Source organism: Rattus rattus, chromosome 6, assembly GCF_011064425.1.
Source record: "Rattus rattus isolate New Zealand chromosome 6, Rrattus_CSIRO_v1, whole genome shotgun sequence".
Classification (NCBI taxonomy): Eukaryota; Metazoa; Chordata; class Mammalia; order Rodentia; family Muridae; genus Rattus; species Rattus rattus.
The window spans coordinates 14347960-14374947 of NC_046159.1; the positions used below are offsets into that span (position 1 = coordinate 14347960).

The 26988-nt window shown below is 49.6% G+C and overlaps 1 protein-coding gene across 1 annotated transcript in view; it reads right to left on the minus strand.

The window, feature by feature from the left end:
* Nucleotides 1-12592: 12592 nt before the first annotated feature.
* Nucleotides 12593-26988, minus strand: part of Gprc5a (G protein-coupled receptor class C group 5 member A) — a 19031-nt gene continuing 4635 nt past the window's right edge. The window contains exons 2-4 of the mRNA XM_032905530.1: nt 18084-19025; nt 13772-13830; nt 12593-13555 (exon numbers count right to left, since the gene is read on the minus strand). Coding sequence (XP_032761421.1) covers nt 13469-13555; nt 13772-13830; nt 18084-19014 — 1077 coding nt within the window. The 5' untranslated portion in view covers nt 19015-19025 and the 3' untranslated portion in view covers nt 12593-13468. The remainder of the gene's footprint in view (nt 13556-13771; nt 13831-18083; nt 19026-26988) is intronic.

Sequence of the window (26988 nt, forward strand, 5' to 3'; positions counted from 1 at the left end):
TGGTGCATATAGTACACCATACACACACACACACACACACACACACACACACACACACACACACACACACACACACACACAGGAACATACACAAAATAAAAAGATAATAGAACCAGACAACCCCTTTATGAACAACTAGGGAAATCTGGAAAAACCCTCCAGCTGAATCTGCTGTTAGCTCCTTGAATTCAGTTGACTTTAATCATCAGGACTTGAACCACAGCAATCACGCAGCTGAGCAGTAGAATGTCGGTCTCCCACCAGCTATGCTGTATGTGATGCCTCTGACACATGAATCATGACGGTGACAGTCAGTTACCTTGGTTGCCTTTCAAGGACTCAAAACTACTTTTGTTGAAAACATTGGCTCTTCCCTTTGGGCTGAGAGAGTGTGGGCCAAGAATATCACCATATTGTTGCTTCTCCCCTCCCTATCCCCTCCCTTCCTCCTCCTCCTCCTCCTCCTCCTCCTCCTCCCTCCTCCTCCTCCTCCTCCCTGCTGCTGCTGCTGCTGCTTCTTCTTCTTCTTCTTCTTCTTCTTCTTCTTCTTCTTCTTCTTCTTCTTCTTCTTCTTCTTCTTCTTCTTCTTCTTCTTCTTCTTCTTCTTCTTCTTCCCTCCTCCTCCTCTTTCTTTTCCTCCTTCTTCAGACAGCATTTCAATGTGTAGCCTTGTCTGACCTGGAATTGGGGAGCTTAAACTCAAAGAAAGCTGCCCTCCTGTACCTTCCCAATGCTGGGATCCAAGGTCCGCACCTCCACAGTCACCTACACTGCCATGCTCGGAGCAGGCATTCTGTAAAGAGCTGTAAAGACTGGACACGTCCATGCAGGCTGCTTCACCTCTGACTTTCACCACACCTCAGGCCACTCATGACCACACACGAAAATAAATAAAGTAATCAAAATGTTTTAAATTATAAAGTGAATGACATTTGACATGGACATGCATGCATATGCAGACACATACACATGCGTACACACATGCATGCACACACATCAAATTATAGCCGTGAGGAATCTAATACTCATGAAATCCTCCTGCCTCTGCCTCTAGAATCCTGTGGTCACAGGCATGAGCCTCCATTCCTGGCTCGCCCTGCTTCTTTGTCGTGTAAACACGCCCAATTCTCTCCTGCACAGGTGGATCTGAGACCCATCTTCACACACACAGCCACTTTGTGAATAAGTTGGCCTCTTAAAAGATGACTTATTTTATATGTATGAGTGTGTGAATATATGTGCATCACATGTATGCCTGGTGTCCAAGGAGACAAGAAGAAGGTGTCAGATCCCCTGGAACCCGAGGTCCAGGTAGTTATGAGCCTCCATGTGGGTGCTGGGAAACAAACCTGGGTCCTCTGGGCTTTAACGGCTGAGCCATCCCTCTAATCCCCGAATAAACTTTCTCCTTTGAAAAACCCATTATTTGTTTTAATTGGCATAGGTGAAGATGGGTCTGGTTTGGTGGCATGGTATTTAGCTTCAAATATGAGAAACAGTGGGGCTGGAGAGATGGCTCAGTGGTTAAGAACACTGACTGCTCTTCCAGAGATCCTGAGTTCAATTCCCAGCAACCACATGGTGGCTCGCAAGCATCTGTAATTGGGTCTGATGCCCTCTTCTGGTGTGCATGAAGATAGCAACAGTGTACTCATATATAAAATAAGTAAATCTTGGAGAGAGAGAGAGAGAGAGAGAGAGAGAGAGAGAGAGAGAGAGAGAAATAATGCCAGGCATATAGCAGTGCATGCACATTGAAAACCTTGAAAACCCATGCACTCAGAGTGTTGAAACAAAAGGCCTTTGAGCTTCAGGCCAGTCTGGGCTGGGTAATGTTTGTGTCTTAGGTGATCTGGATCCTGTTAGTTTAATTAGATATTATCCATCCTAACAGGCCAGACCTGCAAACTCTAAGAGCTCTGAGACCTTTTTTTTTTTTTTCTCTTCCTTTTTCTTTTTTTTTTTCGGAGCTGGGGACCAAACCCAGGGCCTTGCGCTTCCTAAGCAAGTGCTCTACCACTGAGCTAAATCCCCAACCCCAACTCTGAGACCTTTTGAATCTCCCTAGTCTGTCATTACCAAACACAGAACCCCACGACAGCCCCACCATAGCATCGCTCAACTTGAACACCCCTGGCTAGCAAGAGAGAAGCTCAACTTCACAGGAAGCTGCTTTAGACTTAGCCTCCCGAACACGGTTAGCCACGGGGTACCTGCTCTGCAGAGATCGTCGGGAAGCAGCACACTGCTGTCAATCCCAGATCCGAGCTGGCCCACCTACCCTGACTGCCAGCCCCACTGCCTGGCAGCTTCGCCTTGGTGGACATAACTCAGTCTCCTGGTGTTTCAGGCCTGTGTGTGGGGGTGGGGGTGCCCAGAGCATTCCCGCATATTCATTTACACAACTACTGTGCATTAAGCAGAGCCTGTGTGAATAAGCACACAGCACACAGCAAGCGTTGTCTGTGAGGACGGCGGCGTGCCCACGGCATTCTCTCCTCTCCTCTCCGATCCACTGTTTCCCGCCCCATCTGCCATGCTGTGCACCCTGGAATTCTAAAAACAGCCCCCACATGCAAATGAGATGCAAATCAGTGGAGATGCAAATCAGTGGTGTAGGGTAATGGCCACGCCCCCAGTCAGAGGGACCAGCATATACCTTGGCCTAGACTTCCCAATGGTACCAGGAGTGCTCAGGTCACACAGTCTCCGCACTGGCTCAAAGACATCTAAAACCATTAGGGTTGGGGTTTTGTTTTTTTGTTTTTTTAACCAATGTTTTTCTAACATATGTTTATGTAACTATTGGAGACCATGAATACATTTACATATATTAAACTGACATCTAACTTTGTTGCAATGTGTCAGTGCTCTGATTTTATTTTTTTTTTTCCAGCATGTTGTCATGTTGGCAATGTGATACATGTTTTATTTTGGGCCGAGTGATTGATAAGACATTAGTCAAGCGCCTTCACAGACAATCCATGAGAGACCAGCCCCTCCCCCTTGCTTTCTCACATGGATGCTGTGTTGTGTGTGTGCACCTGAACCTGTGTGACACAGACACATGTGAGGGTCAGGGGACAGCTTGCTGGAGTCAGGTCTCTCCTTCCACCACGTGTGTTCTGGAGATTTAACTTGGGGCGTGAAGTTTAACAGCAAGCACCTTTACCTGCTGAGCCATCTCACTGGCCCTCAAATGTTTAACTGTTTCATTTTTCCCCCTGACAGGGTTTCTCTGTCCTGGCTGTCCTGGAGCTCACTCTGTAGGGCAGGCTGGCCTTGAACCCTAGTGCTGGGATTAAAGTCATGGGCACCACACCCAGCCACTATTAACTTTTAACTCTGCCTTATCCTCACCTTTATCTCTGTCTTACAGACATCATACTAAGATCAACATGTGCCTGTTCTATTCAGTTTCTTGTGAGAAAAAAAAAACCCTCTAGAATCATCCTTTCTTCTCCTGGAGTATTTTATTTATTTATCTATTTTGGCAATGGTCACCTTGGTAGAAGAAAAACCCAGGATTTCCATCCTATGTGGTTTCTTTTTTTATTTTCACTTTATTTCGTGTGAGGGTATTTGGGGGTATATGGTAGAAGGCATGTATAGGTATGTAGCATGTGTATGCGGTACCCAAGGAGACCAGAGAGATTATGGGATCCCCTGAAACTGGAATTAACAGATAATTGTGAGCCATTGTGTGAGTGTTGGGAAACCCAGGTCCTCTAGAAGATCAACCAATGCTCTTACCCTCTGAGCCATTTCTCCAGCCCCCTTCCTATGTGTTTTTATCTTGCTTCTTCATGGTCCATGATGCCAGTTGATGTTGTCAGTAACAAAGTCAGGCTGACAGGATAGAAGAAGATTATTCTGCCATTTTCCTCAGTCTTTGAGCTGCACATCAAATCTGGGGCCAATCGCTCCATGTTTGCTTAGTATGCCCATGAGACTGACCAGGCTCTCAGCTCTGCTCATCGGTGACCAGATTAACCAGTCTTCAGTCAGAAGCTGGACGATGGCTTCCAGTGTGTCCTGGTAAGGCCCCGCCACTGCTGATGCTCAGAAAGCACAAGCCCAGAGCATTCGTGGGAACCATGGCAACCCAGAAAGATGGCAGCACTCCACAGTCCTCCCTTCCTAGCAAGGGAAGGGTTGCATAGCTTTATGTAGGCGGGGGGATAGGGTCCTGCTCAAACACTGTCTCTGAGCTCACGCACAACCACCCTGAGTCACCAGAGTGGTGCTTTGACAAATCCGCAGAACCAGTACATCACCGTATGGAGGAGACCAGAGAGGGAAGCAGCTGGGAGCAAGGGGGGTTGGTTGCATGTGCGGTAATGGATCCCATTAAAGCGTTGTCTCCTCCCTGTCCCTGTCCCTGTCCCTGTCCCTGTCCCTCTCCCTCTCCCTCTCCCTCTCCCTCTCCCTTTCCCTCTCCTCCTCCTCTCTCTGGATATCCTGGAACTTACTCTGTAGAACAAGCTGATCTTGAACTCAGAGATCTGCTTGTCTCTGCCTCCCAAGTGCTGGGATTAAAGGAGTGAGCCACCACCACCTGGCATGTGTCGCTCTCCTAAGGGACACTTAAGACCCCATGGATGGACGTATACTTACAATCCCTGCATTCAAGATGCTGAGGCAGGAGGATCATGAGTTCCAATCCAGTGTGGGCTACACAGAGGTTTCCAGATCAGCCTGGGTTACATAGGATAACCTTGTCAATAAATAAGAAAGTTCCCAAGGACAGGCGAATTTCCCCAAAAGGAGACATAACTTCCCAAGGAGAAAGAACCAGTACTGGGCGTTGGCTTACACACCACAGGGGCTTCAGGCCTATGGGACCTTTGTCTCCCTTTGTCTCCCAGCCTGCAGCTTGAGGAGAAGCTTTTCTCCTTGCTTGGAGCGCCCTCAGCTGACAGCTGACTCAAGTCTGGGAGACAGAGATGGATGATAAATCAAAAACGGGTGGTGCCCACCAGTGCCTCTCTGTGGCTTCCCATGCCAGGTGGGGAGAGACCAGGAGAGAGGCCAGGAGAGGGCTCCTGGTTAGGAGAAGGAAAATCAGAGGAATCCTGAAAATATGGGCGATCATACTCGGGTTTTGATTCTTTGATCAAATGCTCCCTTTAAAAACAGTTCTAGAATCGATCAGGGATTGACAGTAGAGAGAGCCAGCTATCCGATCCTTACCATATCTGCTCCGTCAGGTTTCCCTGAGGCTACAGAGACACCAACCCGACAGTCTCTGTGACCTCCGTAAACTATGGAGTTTTAGGTCCAGAGATGTTCCTCTCCAAGGAATCAGCAACTCTGTAGGCATTTGGGGAGTTGCAGGGTCAGGCACTAGTGACTTGCTACTCAATCCCAACCATCGATGGGACATCAGCAGAAGCCAGGGAGGGCAGAGCATTCTCTGCCCTGAATACAATGAGTTCTAGAGCCAGACATGCTGGTGCAGGCCTGTAAGCCTGTAACAGGAGTCCTGAGAGTGAAAGGCCAGCCTGGGATACATCAGAAAAACTCTGCCTCACAACTGGCTTGGCAAGTAAGTGTGTTTGCTCTTCAAGTCTGAGAACCTGTGTTCAAATACCCAAACCCAAGTAAAACACTGTGGCTACACATGAACCTGAAACCCCTGCCTTGTCATGGAAGGCGTGAGAGGGACAGGAAGCTCGCCGGGGCTTGCTAGCCTAGCTCTAACTACAGCGAGAGGCCCTGTCTCCAAGAAATACAGTAGAGAGTGATGGAGCGGGAACACTCAGTGTCTCCTTCTAACCTCCATACGTGCATACAGGCATAGGCGCGCACACACACACACACACACACACACACACACACACACACACACACACACACGCACTCCAAAAGCAAGCCAGGCATGGTAATATACACCTGTGGTCCTAGTTCTTGGGAGATGGAGGTAGAAAACTCAGGGGTTCAAGGACAACCTTGCCTACAAAGTGACTTTGAGGCTAGCACAAGCTATGTAAGATCCTATGTGAGAGAGAGGGAGAGAGGGAGAGGGACAGAGGAAGAGGGGGGAGGGGGGGGGGGGGGGGGGGGGGAGAGGGGGGGGGGGGGGAGGGGAGACAGGGAGACAGGGAGAGAGGGAGACAGGGAGAGAGGGAGACAGGGAGAGAGGGAGAGAGGGAGACAGGGAGAGAGGGAGACAGAGGAGAGAGGGAGAGAGGGAGACAGGGAGAGAGGGAGAGAGGGAGACAGGGAGAGAGGGAGAGAGGGGAGAGGGAGAGAGGGAGAGAGGGAGGGAGACAGGGAGAGAGAGGAGAGAGAGAGGGAGACAGGGAGACAGAGAGACAGAGAGAGGGAGAGAGGGAGACAGGGAGAGAGGGAGAGGCAGGGAGACAGGGAGACAGGGAGACAGGGAGAGAGGGGGAGGGAGAGGGGGACAGGGAGAGGGAGACAGGGAGACAGAGAGACAGGGAGAGAGGGAGGGAGGGAGGAGGGAGAGAGGGAGAGAGGGAGACAGGGAGACAGGGAGACACGGAAACAAAGAGCCAAGGAACCAGGGAACCAGGGAACCAGGGAGGCAGGCAGCCAGAGAGACGGGAGGGAGACAGGGAGAGAGAGAGCAGGGAGACAGGGAGACAGGGAGACAGGGAGACAGGGAGAGAGGGAGAGAGGGAGAGAGGGAGACAGGGAGAGAGGGAGAGGGAGAGGGAGAGAGAGGGAGAGAGGAGAGAGAGAGAGAGGGAGAGAGAGAGAGAGAGGGAGAGAGGGAGAGAGAGAGAGGGAGAGAGGGAGACAGGGAGAGAGGGAGAGAGGAGAGAGAGAGAGAGAGAGGGAGACAGGGAGACAGGAGAGACAGGGAGGGAGAGAGGGAGAGAGGGAGACAGGGAGAGACAGGGAGACAGGGAGACAGGGAGACAGGGAGACAGGGAGACAGGGAGACAGAGAGACAGAGAGCTAGGGAGACAGGGAGACAGGGAGACAGAGGGGATAGGGAGACAGGGAGACAGGGAGAGGGAGAGAGGGAGACAGGGAGAGAGGGAGACAGGGAGAGAGGGAGACAGGGGAGACAGGGGAGACAGGGAGAGGGGAGACAGGGAGACAGGGGAGAGGGAGACAGGGAGAGAGGGAGACAGGAGAGAGGGAGAGAGGGGAGAGGGAGAGGGGACAGGGAGAGGGAGACAGGGAGAGAGGGAGAGGGAGAGAGGGGAGACAGGGAGAGAGGGAGACAGGGAGAGAGGGAGACAGGGAGAGAGGGAGACAGGGAGACAGGGAGACAGGGAGAGAGGGAGACAGGGAGACAGGGAGACAGAGAGAGAGGGAGACAGGGAGGACAGGGGAGGGGAGAGAGGGAGACAGGGAGAGAGGGAGAGAGAGAGACAGAGACAGGGAGACAGGGAGACAGAGAGACAGGGAGACAGGGAGACAGGGAGACAGGGAGACAGGGAGACAGGGAGACAGGAGACAGAGAGACAGGGAGACAGGGAGACAGGGAGAGAGACAGGGAGAGAGGGAGACAGGGAGACAGGGAGACAGGGAGACAGGGAGACAGGGAGACAGGGAGACAGGGAGACAGGGAGACAGGGAGGAGGGAGACAGGGAGACAGGGAGACAGGGAGAGGGAGACAGGGAGACAGGGAGCCAGGGAGACAGAGAGCTATGGAGACAGGGAGACAGGGAGACAGGGAGACAGGGAGACAGGGAGACAGGGAGCCAGGGAGACAGGGAGACAGGGAGACAGGGAGGGAGAGAGACAGGGAGAGAGGGGGAGAGAAGGGGAGAAGAGGGGGGGGGGGAGGGGGGGGGGGGGGGAGGGAGGGGGGAGGAGGAAGGGGGAAGGGGAGGGGGGGGGGGGGGAGGGGGAGGGGGAGAGAGAGAGAGGGGGGAGAGGGGAGAGAGAGGGAGAGACAGGGGGGGGGGGGGGGGGGGGAGGGGGAGAGAGGGGGACAGGGAGAGAGGGAGAGGGGAGAGAGAGGGAGAGAGGGAGACAGGGAGAGAGGGGAGAGGGAGAGAGGGAGAGAGGGAGAGAGAGAGATAGGGAGGGAGGGAGAGGGGGAGAGGGGAGAGAGGGAGACAGGGAGAGAGGGAGAGAGGGAGACAGGGAGAGAGAGAGAGAGGGAGAGAGGGAGACAGGGAGACAGGGAGAGAGAGGGAGACAGGGAGACAGGGAGACAGGGAGACAGGGAGACAGGGAGACAGGGAGACAGGGAGACAGGGAGACAGGGAGACAGGGAGACAGGGAGACAGGGAGACAGGGAGACAGGGAGAGAGGGAGACAGGGAGACAGGGAGACAGGGAGACAGGGAGACAGGGAGACAGGGAGACAGGGAGAGAGGGAGACAGGGAGAGAGGGAGGAGAGAGGGAGACAGGGAGACAGGGAGACAGGGAGACAGGGAGACAGGGAGACAGGGAGACAGGGAGACAGGGAGACAGGGAGACAGGGAGACAGGGAGACAGGGAGACAGGGAGACAGGGAGACAGGGAGACAGGGAGACAGGGAGACAGGGAGACAGGGAGACAGGGAGACAGGGAGACAGGGAGACAGGGAGACAGGGAGACAGGGAGACAGGGAGACAGGGAGACAGGGAGACAGGGAGAGAGGGAGACAGGGAGAGAGGGAGAGAGGGAGAGGGAGAAGAATGACTCAAGAGCTAAAAACACTTGCTATTCTCACAGAAGACCTGAGTTCAGTTCCCAGCATTCACAAGGCAATACAACTGGTTGTAACTTCACTTCTAAAGGATTGGACCGCTTCGTCCCGAGGACACCAGGCATACATGTGGTACACATACATGTGGTACACATACATAGATAAAAAGCACTCTTAAAATAAACCTTTTTTTATTTAAAAGAAACAAGCAAACACACACACACACACACACACACAAACGTGTGTTCCTGCACACCCACACAGGAACCCACACTAAATTAAGTAACTGATTAAAAATTTTAACACACAATGACAGCAATCTGTAAGTTAAAGGTCAATTTCCCAGGTGCTCAGAGGTCAACAGTTAAGAATTTGTGAAGCAACAATTCTGTTTGAAGCTGAGGCTGAGCTTGGGACATCAGTGCCATAAAAACCCTGGTAGCAACAGAAGGAAGCAGTCAGGAAAGCAAAAGGCCCAAAGGGGCATTCAGTGCTCAGCAGCAGGAAACCTAGAACGGAAGGAAACGCAAAGCGTGTGGGAGGACGGAGCGGGGACTGCTGGATTCTCCGAGGCCAGCTTGTACTTTTTGTTTTGGCACACTTTTCCTGACCGAAAGCCAATGTTCTCACCACATAAGCACCAGGTGACATTAATAAGATCAGTCTATGAGACATTACCTGGAAGGATGCCAGGTTTCGTGCAAATGGGCTGGGGAACCTTGCAGAACATCACAAAAATAAGAGCAAAGGAGACCGGAAGTGGCTTTAACGGTTAGGGGAAGAGGCAGCTCTAAGGCATGCCTCTCTCAGTCCTGCTCATAGTCTACCTGCTTGGTGTGGTCAACCAGAACCGGGCCTTGGCGATGGGATTCTGTAGTTCGGCTTCTCAGAGTTGAACGCTGGGGTTTTTCTGCCATCTAGTGGAGAAACCGGGTATGGTAACTTTGGTTCAGAAAGGCGGGAGAAGGCTATTGGGCTTGCTCATTGGTTCCTTACTAGCCATTTAGTTCAAAGACATAGCACTTTGCCTCCAGACATCAATCAACCGACACTAACCAAGGGCTAGCCTGGACTAAGTCTTCACATTCTACTTTCCTATGGGCGGAGACAGAGACTGAAGTCCTCTTCAGCGGAAACTCTAGCCCTCGAGAGGTCTTCCTCGACGCAAAGAGCTTATATATGAACAGAAGTGACAATGGACCACGGGGACCGACCAGTGGTCCACAGAGGCGGCCTTCTGTTACCAGAAAGGGCATGCACTCAGAATATTTTGACCGTCTTTCCACTTGAGAGACCACTTTATCTCTTAGACAAAGAACTCCAGGGACGGAGATGGTGCCATTCCCGGGTCCTCTCAGTGTCTCAACAGCCGTGGGGATAGAAACCCTGGCAAGGCTCCTCCCCTAATGACAAAATGGACCCAGAGCATTCTATGCCCTTCAAGAGAGGTGGGGGCAGAATGGCCATACCAGCCTGGGCTTCATAGAGTTGTAAGCCACCCGAGGCTACGTGAGACTTTTATCCCAGCATTCAGGAGGTGGAGGGAGGTGGAGGCAGGCATGCTCAAACCCGTCGAGTTTGAGGCCCCCATACAGAGCTAAACAGTATCCCAAAACGGGAGGAGTGGATAGCAGGTCTTAAGTCACCTTATCCAGAGGTATTCCGATACCTTCCAATGAAGAACGTTAAGACCTAAGAGGCAGGAAGGAGTGGACATGATGGCCTTAATTCCCACACTTAGCAGACTGAGGCAAGATTGCCACAAGCTAATTCAAGCTACATAGTGAACTCCAAGTCATCTTGGGCTGCTGATGGAGACCGTGCCTCAGAGTCTCAGAGAGAGGGGCTGGGGGATACATAAGCCTTACAGGGTGTCTGAGTCTGTGTCTGTGTCTGTGTCTGTCTGTGTCTCTGTCTGACTGTCTCTCTCTCTCTCTCTCTCTCTCTCTCTCTCTCTCTCTCTCCCTCTCACGCATGCACATGCAGGCGTGCGCATGCGCGCGCGCGTACACACACACACACACACACACACACATACACACACACACACACACACACACGTCTAACTGCAGTCCTGCTAGGCACACCAACCCCATACAAACTCGGACCCAATCCAGAAAGCTTCAGGTAGCTATGTGCTTGGTCTATCCTGGTGGACGATGCGCCAAGAGGCCTGGAGGTCCAGAAGCGTCTCCCATGCCTCACCTGTGTATCTCATCATCTGATCCTTTATAACGAATGCAGAAATGCTTCCCCGACTCCCAGGAGCCACTTGAGCAAGTTAATCCTGAACGGGAAAAGGTGAGAACCCCAGTTCATAGCAGATAAGTGAGAACCACAGATCAAACACCCAGTGACCAGACTAACAAGCAAAATGGGGGTGATCGGTTTTGAGTTCTGGGTTCTCTCAATCTGTGGGATGTGATATTGTCTCCAGGTAGATGGTGTAAGAATTGAGTTAAATTCCAGGTCACTTCACTGGCGTCCACTGTGATATTGCAAGCTCAATGGTAGAGAGGAAGCCCCACACCTTTTGAATTCAGAGCTGCTCTGTGTTGATTTTTGTGTTGTGAGATTTAAAAAGTAAATATACATTTAGTGAGGAGTCTAAGCTGGGTCTTAAAATCGTGGCAGTTCCCCTACCTCAGCTTCCAGAGTATTAAATTACAGGTGTAGCCACCATGCCTGTCTAAGAACATCTCTATATGAAGTGGTTTGAATAGGAATGGCCCCCAAAGACTCATGTGTTTGAATGTTTGGCCATAGGGCTACTGGGAGGTGTGACCCTGTTGCAGTAAACGTAGCCTTGTTGGAGGAAGTGCATCACTGTGGGGTGGGCTTTGAAGTCATCTATGCTCACACTACCAGACCATCTCCTGCCACGTTCGGATGGAGATATAAAACTCTCAGCTCGTTCTCCAGCACCATGTCTGCCTGCACAATGCCGTGATGACGATGGACTGAACCTCTGAAACTGTAAGCCAGCCCCAATTAAATGTTTGCCTTTATAAGAGTTGCCTTGGTGACAGCATTCTTCACTCCTCATAGCAGTGAAACCCTAACTAAGACTATCTGTATGTGTGTGTGTGTGTTTATTCACATGTGGGGGTCCATACATGGCATAATCTGTGTGTGGAAATCAGAGGGTAACCTGTGGAAGTCAGTCCTCTCCTTCGACCAGGTAGGTTCCAGTGTTTGAACTCAACTCAGCAGGCCTGGCTGCAAGTGTTATTACCCCCTGAGCCGTTTGGCCAGCCCAGGAATATGTATTTATTGAGCATTTACTTCATGACAGATATAGGAAAACCATAGTTTTTTTTTCCCTCACAACAAACCCCATTGGGTTATTGCTTCTTGAGAAAGACTAGGCGAGCCTAGGACTCACATGCTTCAGGAATTGGCTCTCACTCCACCATGTGGATCCCGGAGAGTGAATCCAGATTCTCACCAGCTCTGTCATCCCAGTCTTCCGTCAGTAAAAAAACAAAACAGGCAAATGCCAGTGCAAGCTGCCAATCTTTATGAGCTATCAGTACCTGAGCAATAAATACCCAAACTTCCTCATGACCTTAACTCGATTTTCTGTTGTTTTGATTGTTTTTATTGTTGTTGTTGAGACTGACCTCAGAAATCATGGCAATCCTCCTGCCTCAGCCTCCCATATGCTGGGATTACAGGTAAGCCATGCTGCCAATTCTCTGACCCAGTCCCATTCTGTAGACCAGGCTAGCCTCAAACTCACAGAAATCTATCCGTCTCTTAAAGAGCAAGCTCCTAACTAAGATAATGTTTGCATGTTGTGCCGTGGCTAAGTATGAGGATCCTAGTTTCTCCATAGCAGAGAGATTCCTAATCCCCTGCCCCACAAGTTTGGGAAAGTTATTCCCTGCCCTCCCCATGGCATGTGCAAACTCATACCCACAAAATCTTTAAAGTATATTAATTTTTTAAGAAAATAAATAAATACAATGTAAATTTAAAAAATAGTTGCGATCACATCTTTATTGCATACCCGGGTGAATAACTTATCACATAACAAATGCATCCCACCCCAAGAATAGACACTTACAGAGGTCAGGGTGAACGGATTACTTTAGATAAGGAGCAGCGGTTGGGGAGGAGCAAGTGCCAGGAATTTATGGCCAGAACAAAGCCCAAATTCTCCTGGCTGGAAAAAACTGACCTTGTCTACTACAGTGATGTCCGGAAGAGCTTCTGGCAAAGGACACAGAGGTCTGGGGTTGGCAGCAAGTTTGGAGGTGAGATGAGATGAAAATATGGCCCTTATAAGTCGGTGTCGGTGTCGACACCGCGAGGCCGTCGTGGGGCAGTGCACTGAGGGTAGACACGTGACCTTTAGCTGCTCCTCCTCGGGCAAGGAAGGGGCGGGGGGGGGAGGGCAATGGCCAGATTAGCTTCCAGTGTGGACTGAGATGGACAAGGGGGAGACCCAGACCTTTTTGGATTTATCCAAATCTTCAGTTCTGCTTGGTGCCGAGCAAATCCTCACAGAGCCCATCCTGGGTTAGACGAATTGGCTTCCAAGGATGACCAAACAGTGAGTGGTTTGCACATACTCCTGGGAGAGGTAAGAGCCTCACCCTGAGTTGCCAAGACTCCCTCCTCCCAGAAGTATCCTTGGAATGGGGCAAATGAAACCCCGGAGCGAGCTCTGCGAAGACAGTCTGTAAGGCTTAGCCGCCCCCGGGCAAGACAGCGGAGTGCTGGGCAGGTTGCAAGCCTCTCTGTACAGTTAGTTTCCCTAGGATGCCCTAGGTTCAGTTCACATATGCAGGACTGCTGGCTGGACCCGCTGCCTGACTCTGGTTGTCCCACTCTTCCCACAGTTAGCTGTCCCCTTTGCGTCCTTCGTAGTCATTGTACGGACTGGCCGGAGTATGGGCTCTCGGGATAGAGAAATCCTTTTGGCGATTCTATAAGGGAAGCCATCGTATGGTTAAAGCTTCTACAGCTATCTCAATGAGCCTTCAATGCCCTTCCCGAAAGACCTCCCTCTCGCTCAGTCTTCCGTGAGCCTGTGTGCCACCCCAAGCCCAGAGTATAGTAAAGAAGGCGTGCCGTCCCTTCATGGTGGCCACTTGGGGGTGGGGGGTGGGGGTGCAGTACGAGGAATGACAAAGGCCACTTACCTGCATCTGAAAATGGGTGGAATAAGGCGCATAGAGTGTGTCCCCCATCTCCTCAAGACCTGAAACAGAGAGAGAGGAGAAACTGAGACACCAAGACCCATCTGCACTTTCCTCGATGTATCACTGTAGTATCTAACAGTTGGTCCCACCCGGCCTCAGCAGTTAAAATTTCTTGCAAGGAGAGACCATGACTTTCAGCCCCAAACTAGGCATGGTCACATCCTGGAACCACGGGACTTACTCTTTTCCTAAACTAGGAAGAGTTTATGAGCAACTGTAGTCTATGTCTTTGTGGGGGAAATCATAGAAATTTTAAACTTGAGCTTGCTTTAAAGCAACCTGTTTCTTTCCTGACAAATTTGCCTGCCCTTGTACTCTTACTGAACGTTTCTTTGTTTAAGACAGTGTGAGGACACACGTGTGATTCCAGTACCTGGGAGGTAGAGGCAGGAGGATGAGGAGTTCACGGCCATCCTCCACTACATAGTGAGTTCCCACCCAACCTGGGTTCTATGAGACCTTGTCTCCAAAAAGCAAAATAGGTGTGGTCAAGGTGGGTCAGTGGGAAAAGGCACTTGCCACCCAGCCTGATGTCCTGAGTTCCATCTCAGGACCCACATGGAGACAACAGGCTTCTGAAACTGGTCCTCTGACCTCACATACGTGTGTGTTGTGACCCACACACCATTGTAAATAAATAAGCAATAATAAAAATGTGTACTACAAATAAGTAAACAAAGATAGTATTAAGAACATGAGATTTGCCCTGACTTGAAGAAATACAGCAAATACATAAATGGCTCCTGAATGAGGCAAAAGCTAACAAGAACATCTCGGTCCTACAAGCTCACACGGAGGAGCCATTCCTAAGACAGAATGGGGAATGCTGGACTCTGAAGCAGACAGGCAGAAGGCCACATCAGGCAAGCGGCTGCTAAGAGGCCACATCAGGCAAGCGGCTGCACCTTGGCAGTCACAGAGGTTGGTAGCCAGTGGTGACTTGGTTTTGTCTGAGAGGCTCGTGTTCTGAAAGGCCTCACTACTTCTGCAGAGCCAACATAACAGGAGCCAGTGACAAACAGCAGTAGACAGTGACTAGAAGTCCACCTGAGAAAGGAACAACCAGGGGCCCAAAACATGAAAGGCAAGCCAGGCACACATCTTCGATCTTAGCACTCCAAAGACAAAAGCCGAGGATTGGCATCATTTGGAGGCCAGTCTGGTCTTCACAGCAAGTTCTAGGACAGCCAGGATGACTTATCGAGACCCAGTCTCAAAAACAATCAAACAAAAACCACAAATAGAAAAACAGGAACAAAAAGGGAGCATTAGGGCTTAGGGACGACAACAGAAGTACTGGGTAAGGCCCTGGGAGACTGTCCAGGAGACTGAGGCCCTGGGAAGTATAGTGGGATGTTATTTCCAGCTCTCCACACCTCCCCCAACCCCAAACTCAAGCTTTAAGAGCACAGCCTGGGGCTAGGAATGTTTTCAGTGGTAAAGAGCTTGCCTGCCATGTATGAAACCCTGGGTTCCATCCCCAGCCAAACCACACATGTGCACACACGCACACATGCACGCACACACACAGTCAACAACTGTACAAGCTTTTAACCAAGTCTGGCAGTGTATGTGACCTCAGCACTCTGAAGAAAGAGGCAGGGACATCGACACAAGTTGAAGGCCCACCTGGTCCATAGAGTTAGACCCTTTCTCAAAGCAGAAACAGCAGAGCCAAGACCTCTTTATCAGTGAATCCAGGAACCCAGACTTGAAGATCCCTCCAGCCTGAGCCGGCAGCCACTTCCCTTCCTGAGATTAGACTCAAAGATCTGCATAACCTGGAGCTGAGCAATAGATCCCCACAGGTCAGGGCAGTTTCTACTCTCAGCTTAGCCTCGTTTCCTTCTGAAGAGATCACTATGGCCCCTGGCTCCTCATCACTTGCTCCCATATCACACGCGATCTTTCTCCTCCCACACAGAGACATAGTGGAAGGTAGCTGTTCTTTCTACGTCAGAACCTCGTGGAGTTTACAAAGGCACCTGCCAGCGTGTGTTAAGGGGGCGTCCTTCTCCTCCGCCCTCTGTGAACGCTGAAGGGAATCAGAGCTTGGGTCTACACATTCCAAGTCCACAAAGCCTCTTCCGTTCTGCCAGGAATGCCTTCAAAAAATTATATGTGTGTATGGGTGGGTGGGTGGGTGGATGGATGGATGGATGGATGGATGGATGGATGGATGGATGGATGGATGTGCACATACATGTTAGTGCCCACAGAAGCCAGAAGAGGACATCAGATCCCCCTGGAGCCAAGGTTACAGGTGATTGTAAGCTGCTCAATATGAGTGCTTGGATTAGAATTCAGGTCCTCTAGAAGTACAGTACATGCTCTTTTTTAAAAAAAAGATTGATTGATTGATTATAAGTACACTGTAACTGTCTTCAGATACACCAGAAGAGGGCATCAGACCTCATTACAGATGGTTGTAAACCACCATGCGGTTGCTGGGAATTGAACTCAGGACCTCTGAAGAGCAGTCTGTTTCCTTACCACCGAGCCATCTCTCCAGCTCCAGGAATATCTCTCATATACCCATACACAGAGCCCAGCCCCACCCACGCACCATTGGGGGGTTTTTCCTCTCCTTCATCCCACCTTATTCTGGATCAGTCTACGTGCGGTTGTGTAGAAAGTACTAGATGAAGACTTTGAGAGACAGGCTTTCAGTTCTACTAAACTATAACGGGTTGTATGGGGAGCTACAATTAGGAGATCGTCTAGAGTCCTGGAGGAGACTTTTGAACAGTACTGAGGCTGAAGGACCATGGGGACTTCTGAAATCAGACTCAGTGCATCTTGCATTGGGATTTATGGTCATGAGCCCACAGGGCCAGGGAATGAAGTGCCATGGTTTGCATGAGAAGTGATCCCCACAGGCCCAGATGTATGAATACTTGGTCTGTAGTTGGTGAAACTATCTGGGGGGTTTAGGGGGGCAGCCTTGTCAGAGGGAGCACGTCATTGGTGCGGGCTTTGAGTGGTTAGAGCCTCGCCCCCACTTCCAGTTTGCTTCCTCTCGTATTTTGAAGATATATGCTCCCCATTTCCCTGGAATGATGGAAGCAAAAGCCAAAATGGTTTGCTTTGGGCCACAGTGTTTGGTCACAGCAATAGAAAGGTAACGAATACGGGAGTTGGTTTGCTCAAGATCAGAATCTGTAAATATCCTATGAGCACCTTAGTGAGTGTTTTGCCTTCATGAGTGTAAATGCCCTGCATGCGTGTCTGGTGCTCACAGAGGCTGGAAGAGAGTGCCAGACTCCTGGAGTTGGAGTTACTGATGGTTGTGAGAGGCCATGTGCATGCTGGGAAACCAACCTGGTCCTCTGCAAGAGCAGCAAGTGCTCTCAACCAGTGAGCCATCTCTCCAGCCCCTGTTTTGGTGTTTTTTGTTTGTTTGTTTGTTTGTTTTGTTTTGTGGGTTTTTTTTTTGAGACAGGGTCCCCTGTAGCCCAGGACGACAGTGAATTTCTGATCCTCTTGACAACCCCCTCCCAAGGACTCATGGTAGGCGTGAGCCTCCAACGTTCTCAGGGTTGTATCAAATGATTCTTCCTCCAGCTCTGTCTGTCTTTTCTCAGTTTTTGCTTCTGCATTTGGGAGTGTTCTGCTGTTTGTTTGTTTCCCCTCCTGTCTCTAGTTCCCTTTTCCATTACTGGGGTTATAAGGTGGCTCCAGGGGCCTTGGATGGGATTGTAGTACGATGAAGACCAAGACTGGGAGACATTAGGGCAGCTAGGAAATAGCCTTTCGCTGTAAATGGACTTGCTGGTGTAATTCCTAGAAAATTATAGCTTTTACAGCTGGGAATGGTTTTGTGTTTTGAGACCACCTCGTGCACCCCAGGCTGGCCTTGAAATCTACTTTTAGCCAAAAACGACTTTGAACTTCTGATCCTCCTGCCTCTACCTCCCAAGCGCTGGGCTTACAAGTGTGTGCCACCATACCCACTTTAAGGGGTACTTGAGGGTCTCTCTGGTTTTTCATGCGCATTTAAACGAGTGCTACACAGACCCACATCCCCAGCCCAGAAGGGTTTTGGTGCTCTGAGAGACAGATTTCTACATAACCCAGGCTGATCTTAAACGCATGATCCTCCTGTCTCCAAAGCGCTACAATTAGAGGTGTGTGTGCGTGTGTGTGTGCACGCGCGCGCGCAAACATTTGCATATTTGCTCACATGTGCCTGCACCACCAGGCCCAACTTCTCCCCCCGCCCATCTTTACACCAAGGCCTCTTCAATCATACCTTGGGTGATTTCCTCTTGGGAGTAAGCTCTGTTCTCCACACCATAGCTCTGCTTCATGAGTTGAGGTTTACAGAAAGCATCTTCAACTGGGTAATCGGTGGAGCTCCGTTGCCTCGGAAGCTGTCGAAACTCGGGCAAGATATAAAACACCAGGAAAACCCAGCCATTGGCCACCAAGGCTGTGCTGAGAATGGTGTCATCCCATTTCGGGTCAATGTCGGGAATCAGGAGCAGGATGATCCAGGCCACCCAGATGGCGATGGAGAGGAACGAGGTGAGGCATATGTGGATCCCGTGTCTCTTCCAGCCAGAGAAGGATCCACAGAAAACCAAGAGGGATGCGACGAAGGTCAGCACCATCAAGAAGAGCACGTAAATGAGTAGCATGACGAAGTCCTCATTGCGCCGAGGGGCAGGCAGCTGGGAAAAGACATTGACGTTGGTCCTGTTCATGGTGAGGACCAGGAATTCAATGGCGATGACGTCCTGAACCAGGCTGAAGCCCACCGCCAGGCTGAGGATCACAAGCCACGACAGGGGCTTTCTCCCTCGGACCAGCTTGATCAAATTAAATGCATGGGCCAAGAGGCAAGAGAAGCAGAGGGCGAAGAGGACGCCGAAGAGGAAGAAGCGTGTGGGCCCTGTGGCCCCATCCAGCTTGATGATGAAGGCGAAGGTGAGGCCAAAGACCCCTAGCACTCCCAGGAGGAAGAGGAACTGGGTGGGAAGCATCTTTCTTTTGCTGGAGTCCTGCACTTTGCAGATGAGGAAAACGAGCGCAAACATGAGAGCCACCGTAGCCACAGCCCCGACTGCGGCCAGTGTTTCCAGGGCGATGCCCCAACCTTCCGCCAGGTCACAAAGTCTGTAGTACCTGGAATCCAGGTCTGAGCGGCAACCGCTGGGGGCAGCAGCTATAGGAGTAGTCATTCTGGTTGGTCCTGCATTTAAAAAGAAAGAAAATTAGGGACCAAGCAAGCCTCTGAGTCAGAGGGCAGAAATAAGATTGTGTTTAGTGAGTCTTTTTTTTTAAAGATTTATTTATTATATACACTGTAGCTGTCTTCAGACACACCAGAAGAGGGCATGAGATTTCCTTACAGATGATTGTGAACCACCACGTGGTTGCTGAGATTTGAACTCAAGACCGCTGGAAGAGCAGTCAGTGCTCTTTTTTTTTTTTTTTTTTTCCGGAGCTGGGGACCAAACCCAGGGCCTTGCGCTTCCTAGGCAAGCGCTCTACCACTGAGCTAAATCCCCAACCCCGCAGTCAGTGCTCTTAACCACTGAGCCCCTGTGTTTAGTGAGTCTTACTTTTAAACTTGCTACATTAAAACTAACGGAGGGGAGGGACTCAGGTGTCTCTCATCTCTAGGAGTCTACAGGTTGCTGGGGAGGGAGAGCCTTTTTCTTCTGTGGTATAGCCACTGGTAAGCACTCATGCTTCTTCTGTATATAACCCTAATTAAACTCATAGGTCCCATCCCCCAACTTATCACACATACACACACACACACACACACACACACTAGAACTGTATGTACACTGAGTTACAATAACCATTTAGCTCTGTCTTTTTCATTTTTAATGAGACTTGGTAGAAGTAGGAAGATCAGGAGTTCAAGGCCAGCCTCTGCTACATATTGAATTAGAAGCTATCCTGTACTACCACTATGGATGGCTCAAAAAACCAAACAGCAAAAAGAAAGTCACTTAATCAGACTGTGGCATTTCAATGGCACCTTTGAGTGTTTTAGGAGATTGGATAAGGTCATTATCATAGAGACCCCATAATTGAATCCTGGTTTCTTTATAACAGAGAGAAAGACCCAAAAAGATAACTGTGCAACCACAGGCTTACTGCTTCCTGTCATGTGATACCTTGTCATGTGATACCTTGTGGTACCTCAAGACTTTGCCAGCAAAACGGTCATCCCCAGATGCTACCCCTAACTCGGTCCCTAAGAATACGCTTTCTTCTCTATCTAACATTACCTAGCCTCAACTATCTCACTACAGCAATGAGAAAGAACACCAATAGATTCCCTGAGTCCCGCTGTGTGCCAATCACAAGAACTGGGGACGTTACTGAGTAGTAGAACTCTTGCTTAGCATGCAAAATGGCCTAGGTCCAATTCCCAGTAAAACACACACACACACACACACACACACACACACACACACACACACACACACACACACACACCCTGTCTTATCTAGGGGCAAAAGGACAAGGCAAGAGACACAGGTCTGACATTCATCTCATCCCTACCCTTAATTCATCACCAGAGTCTCTATTGGAAAAGGTTCTGTTTTTCCACGTTCCCTGACCCTCCTTGTAAACAGCCACTCACTGCCCCTCAAGGTTCTGCTGTCTGTTGTCAAGCAGCTGTCAATCATAATTACCTGAGGTTTAGGAAGGACTCTGAACCCAACGGTGCTAAACCTTGACCGAGATCAGTGACCATTGGCCTAAAAGACAGTTGCAGCCCTGAACAAAGGGACACAGGGCTTAGGTCCCTAGCTTCTTTGTGTGTGCAGGAGTGTGTCCTGCTTGGCACCTCCCAGCTCCCAAGACCAGTGTTCAATAAGGGCAGTTAGTTGGCAGTGTGTGTTTTAAATATCAAGCATCCGTCTAGTTAATTGTGTGTGTGTGTGTGTGTTTGTTCATGTATGTGCATGTGTGTGTATGTATGTGTGTGCATGTGTATATGTGTATGTGTCTGTGTGTATCTGTGTGTCTGTGTGTATGTATGTGTGTGCATGTGTATGTGTGTCTGTGTGTGTATGTATGTGTATCTGTGTGTGTCTGTGTGTGTCTGTGTCTATGTGTGTATGTATGTGTATCTGTGTGTGTATGTATGTGTATCTGTGTGTGTCTCTGTGTGTGTCTGTGTGTATGTGTGTATGTGTGTGTATGTATGTGTGTATGTATTTGTCTGTATGTGTATCTGTGTGTGTCTGTGTGTATGTGTGTGTATGTGTGTCTGTGTGTGTATCTGTGTATCTGTGTGTGTGTCTATGTGTGTATGTATGTGTGTATGTGTATGTATGTATGTGTGTATGTGTGTGTATATGTGTATCTGTGTGTGTCTGTGTGTGTCTATGTTCATGTATGTGCATGTGTGTGTATGTATGTGTGTGCATGTGTTTGTGTGTGTGTGTGTGTATGCATGTGTATGTGTTAAACCTCATACATGCTAGGTATATGCCCTACCCCCAACCCTACAAATAACCTTTCAGAAAACCTTTATGCTTTGTTTATTTGATTGTTTTTAATGACCCAATGTGTTTCATTAGGGCTGCTTATAGAAACATGGTGTGGTTATTGAAGAAAATGCCTACTACCACCCCCTTATCCCTCCCCAGCCCTACCAACCAGTAAACCACAAATCCTCAGAGAGGAGTGGAGCTTCAGGAACTCCCCCCTTTCATAACAGGGTGATGACAAGCCCTGACTTGGTTTTTTGAGCCAGGGGTTCCTGAAGCCCAGACTAGCATCAAACTCCATCTTCCTAACTCTCTCTCCCAAACCCTGGGATCACAGGCCCGAGCCACCCCAACCAGCAAATAGTCTGAGGACTTTGTACGTGGGTGACTAATTTTTTGGGAAATTACCAATGTAATTCACCTATGAGCCCTCCTCCACCCTCTCCCCAGCTGACTGGGATTGATCAACAAGCCTAAAAATGTCTTAAGTACTTTGAATTTAGTCATAGGGAAACAAAACTCGCTAAGAAGCAAGGACACATGGAAAAGCTAGCTGCCGTGGGAACAGAATGTGGTCCTGAGGAGAGAAGGATCCCAGGAAAGTGCTGGAACCCAGGTTCTTAGCTTCGTTGCTTTCTTGTTGGTTGGTTGATTGGTTTCACACTTATTTGTTTGTTAACTTGCTTATCATGGAGCAAGGAGGCCATGTGTATAAAAACATGAACGTTAGAGGACTTACAGGAGTCAGCTCTCTCCTTCCACCATGCAGGTCCCAGAATCGAATTCATAGTTAGGCTTAGCCGCAAACACCTTTACCCACCGAGCCATCTCCCCAGCCCAGCCTAGGTGTCTTTTGAGATAGGGTCTTACTGTAGCTGAGGCTGACCTAGTCTCCTGGCTATCCTCCTGCCTCAGCCTCCTGAGTGCTTGGCTTACAAGCCTGAGACTGCAGGACAGGAAATTACTTGGAGCCGCCTTAAATCCTTTTGGAATGAGTCAGGGCAAGAGAGGAAGGTGGACCAGGCACACCTACAATTGCAGGGTGGGAGGTTCCTGCTGACTCAACCCCAAGTCCTCTGTTCACCTTCACATACAGAGTGGTTTGAGTACAAAATGTTCCCTGTGGGCTCACTCATGTGTTTGCACACTTGGTCTCCAGCTGCGGGCCACCCTTTGGTGGGGCCTGCCTGTAAAACTGGGCCACTGAGCTTGTAGATCTCTTAGCCTAGCCCAACTTCCTGTCCACTCTGCTTCCTGTTGGTAGAAGCAATGTGACCAACTACTCATGAACTCCTGTCACTGGACCTTCTCCACGGTGAAGGGCTGCAGCCCCTCAAACGGTCAACATAAGCAACCCTTGCTCCCTCTTGACAGGTCTCTGGTCACAGCAATCAGAAAGGTAACTGGGATCAGTGGGTTCCAGGTACACAGCGTGTGGACCAAGTCACTAACTTCTCTGAACCTGATTTCTCTTCTATGAAACACAGGAGCTGGTGATGCAGGGGGTTGAGCCCTCAGGCAGCTTCTCTGCTCGCCCACGGGGCAGCTCCCTGCAGACAGCTTCCACATCTGTGTCCCCGCCCCATCTTCTTTCCCACCCCACCTCCTGCCACTCCAGTATGGATCCTAAACATCTAACCAATCCAAAACTGTCGTAGGGATGAGGTCAGGGTGGAGATGGCCTAGGAGCTTAGGGACAAAGTCAAACTCCGTGACGAGTGCTGGTCCCAGGCCTGGCCTTGGCGTGTGGCACTGACTAGGACAAATGGCAGCATCTGAGGAGCCCCTGGCTTCCATCCTCCATTCCCAGACTCCTCTTCAGCACCATAGTGGTGGGGCTCACAGGCTTAGCCCCGGAAACTGCCTCAACATGGCCCTGGCTAGCGGAGCTCATAAGGGAACTTATTGGGGAGCTAAGACAGCTCAAAGCTGAGTCTGTCTTCCTCCTCCTGAGAGTCCCATCACTGTGTCCTCAGAATTGAGCACAGTGCCCTCCTCTGAAGATGGCCCTGGGGGTGACATCAGCATCTTCACTCTCTCTCTAAAGTCAGTCAGTAGTAACGATAGTCGCAATATCGTGAGGAATTAACAGGGTCGACTGCCACACGCTGGGTCAATGCCGAGTGTCTATGCCTCACACACATTCTCCCCTTTCTGTATTCTTATACATTATCTCACCTAATACTCTAAAATATATTTATAGGTTAATTAAGAGGAGGTGAAGATAAGGCCCAGTGGATAAGGTATTTTCCACGTAAGTATGAAGACCCGCGTTTGAGTCCCCAGAATCCACTGTCCCAAAGGACAGTGAGTCCCTGTCACCCCAGGGCTTCTACAGTGAGTGGGTCCCAGGCATCTGCGAGGCAGGAGAATCTATGGAGATTCCAGTCTGACATAAGCAATGATAAACAGACCCTGCCTCACAGAAAGTGGAAGGCAGGATCAACACCCGGGGACGTCATCGGACCCCATCCTGAAGAGCATGGGCACCACTAACACATGCACACTTTGATTTAGTGATGAACCTACATGTCCAGTGCCACAGAGGAAAGATATATCCATAATTCTATACTTCAGCTGGGCTTGGAGGCCCACGCCTGTAATCCCAGCTGCATGCAAGAGGACCACAAGTTTGAGGTCTGCCTGGACTACATAGCAAATTTAAGGTCAAGGAAACTTAGTGAGATCCTGTGTTAAAAAAAAAATTAATTATAAACTGGGTGATGGTGGCCCATACCTTTAATCTCAGCACTCGAGAGGTAGAAGCAGGAGGATCTCTGTGAGTTTGAGGCTAGCCTGGTCTACAGAACAGGGCTACACAGAGAAACTATCTCGAAAAATGAAAATAATAATGATGATAAATTAAGTTAAGAGATAATTCTAAAAATTGAATTACATACATGGAGGGAGGTTTGGAAGAGAACTGGGTAAGGACAAAGTATGAGGCCAGATATGATGGTGGTGGCTTTCAGACCAGCAGGAGGCAGAGAGGCAGTCAGATCTCTGAGTTCAAGTCAAGCCTGGGCTACATAAATGAGAGCCTTTCTAAACAGGGAAAAAAAAAACCAACAAAGTCTGACATAGGTGTGTGAAAAGTCCCACACAAATACACGATGAGAAATAATGAAAGACATCTATCCTAAAGTACATAGATTTCCTTTGAGAGGGCCGAGGATGGGAGAGCGCTTTCTTAGCAAACATCCTTGATTCGTCTCCTCTTGGCCACCAGAGCCTTCCACCTTACCCGGCTTCTCACAGACTCTCCACCTGCGACCCCTGTGAAAGGGTCGCTCCCCTCCCCCACAGGTTGAGCACCGATGCTCTCCGCCGTCATAGAGTTGAGCTCTGACTGTCGAGATGTCTCCAGAAGAAGCATCCCTTCAGGCAGTCAGTGTTGCTCATCAACAAGCACCAAGGGCACAAAACCCACAGACCCCAAAGTGTGGCAGCCGCCCTTGGAGAGCCAACAGTGGATCAGGTGACTGACCAGCCGTCCAGTGAGCAGTCAGGAAGTGTGGAGAATGTGCACTTGGGCAGCCGTGACCTCCTACCGGGATGAGGGGACGAAGGTGTGGCAAGAGCTGGGAGAAGAGGTGTGAGAGATGAGCAGAGGTGTGAGGTTGTTACAGAGGTAGGAGAGAGGGGCCCTGGGGATGAGCAGAGGTCAGGCCAATTCCTAAACTCTCATGGGCAACTCTCGGTCGCCATTGTCACAGGACTGGAGGTAGAGACATGTAGGACGAGAAGCTGTGTAGGAATAAGAGCCCAAATACTAGCAAACTCTTACTGAGCCATGCGAAGTTTCATTGAATCCTCCTAGCACCGCTTTAATGTCTGTTTTTAAACAGGGTCTCACTGTAGCCCAGGCTGGCCTTGGACTCACTGTGTAGCTGAAGATAACCTTGAACATCTTGATCTTCAAGTGACAAGACCACAGATGGGAGGCGCTATCTGGTGTTTTATCACTCCCTTTGACAGCTGAGAAAACTGGGGCAAAAAGAATTCAAATTATTTGTCCATGTCTATGTGGTTTTTTTTAAAATGGGGTATTGACATATGTAAATTATCCAAGTGTCTGCTTTCATTTCTTTTAAGCAAAAATTTTTAAATGTGATGTGCGTGTGTATGTGTGTGAGTGTGTGTGAGTGCATGTGAGTGTTGTATGAGTGTGTTTGAGTGTGTGTGTGAATGTGTGCATGTGTGAATGTGTGTGTGTAGTGTATGTGTGTAGTGTGTGTGTGAACATGTGTGAGTGTATGTGTGTGTGTGTGTGTGGTGTAGTTTGTGTGTGTGTGTGTGTGTGTGTGTGTGTGTGAGTGTGTGAGTGTGTGTGCGAGTGCGTATGAGTGTTGTATGAGTGTGTTTGAGTGTGTGTGAGTGTGTCAGTGTGTGAGAGTGTGTGTGTGTGTGTGAGTATGTGAGTATGTGTGTGTCAGTGTGTCAGAGTGGGGGGGTGTCAAAAGAGGGTATCTATGGGATCCCCTGGAACTGGAGTCACAGTGACCTCATTGCCTTCTGGGGCTTGAGTTCAGGTCCTCTGGAAGAACAAGCGCTCATATCAGCTGATCCATCTCTCCAGCTCCTTTCTTTCTCTTCTTTCCTTTTTTTTTCTTTTCTTTTTCTTTTGGTTTTTCAAGACAGGGTTTCTCTGTGTAGCTCTGGTTGTCTTTTTTTTTAAGATTTATTTATTTATTATATTATAAGTACACTGCAGCTGTCTTCAGACACACCAGAAGAGGGGAATCGGATCTCTTTACAGATGGTTGTGAGCCACCATGTGGTTGCTGGGAATTGAACTCAGGACCTCTGGAAGAGCAGTCAGTGCTCTTAATCACTGAGCCATCTCTCCAGCCCAGCTCTGGTTGTCTTGATTCGATCTGTAGACCAGGCTAGCCTAGAACTCAGAGATCCGCCCGCCTCTGCCTTTCAAGTACTGAGATTAAGACATGTGCCGCCGCCACCAGGCCTTCCTTTCTGTTTTTTTTAAACACAGGGTCTGAATATGTACCTAAGTTAGACTGACCTCAAACTCACAATCCTCAGGCGTCTATCTCTGGAGTGCCAGGATTCCCGGTATACACTACCACACCCGGCATTCCGAGAGTGTTTGCTATATGAATAGGAATTTGGGGTTGTTCAGGGCCTTCTCATACAAAATCACGCTTTATCTCACATACACAAATTACTCTCCTAGCCAGAAAGGCACCCCCCCACCCCCACCTCCACCTCCTGCTCACAATACTGATGTATTTCTTCAAAGCTTGGGCCCAACTTAACCTCTACTGGGAACTTGTATTGCGTTATGGTTAATCCCAGCTCACTTTAAACGCATAGGTCACTTCCTCACCAGATAGTGAGGTCCTCGTTTCCTGTGTAGTGTCTGTATGCTAACACCAATGCTAACCAGCTGCTCAGCTAGCCAGCTCCACGATCGAATCTCCTGTCTGATGGCCTTTCTCTGTGTGTTCTGCTCAGTGGCTCTGAGCGAGTATTTTAGACTAGACTGACTGCTGAATGCTTCCTCAAGTGTGAGTAATGGTGATTTATTTATTTGAGAGAGAGTCTCATCTTTGTGTCGGCAGGGCCAGCTTCAAACTCCTGACGCCGTCTCCCAGGTAATGGGCTCTCACCCGTGAGCTCCCACACCCAGCTGAAGGAGTAAGAGATCTTAAGGTGAATCTGTGCACATTTTTC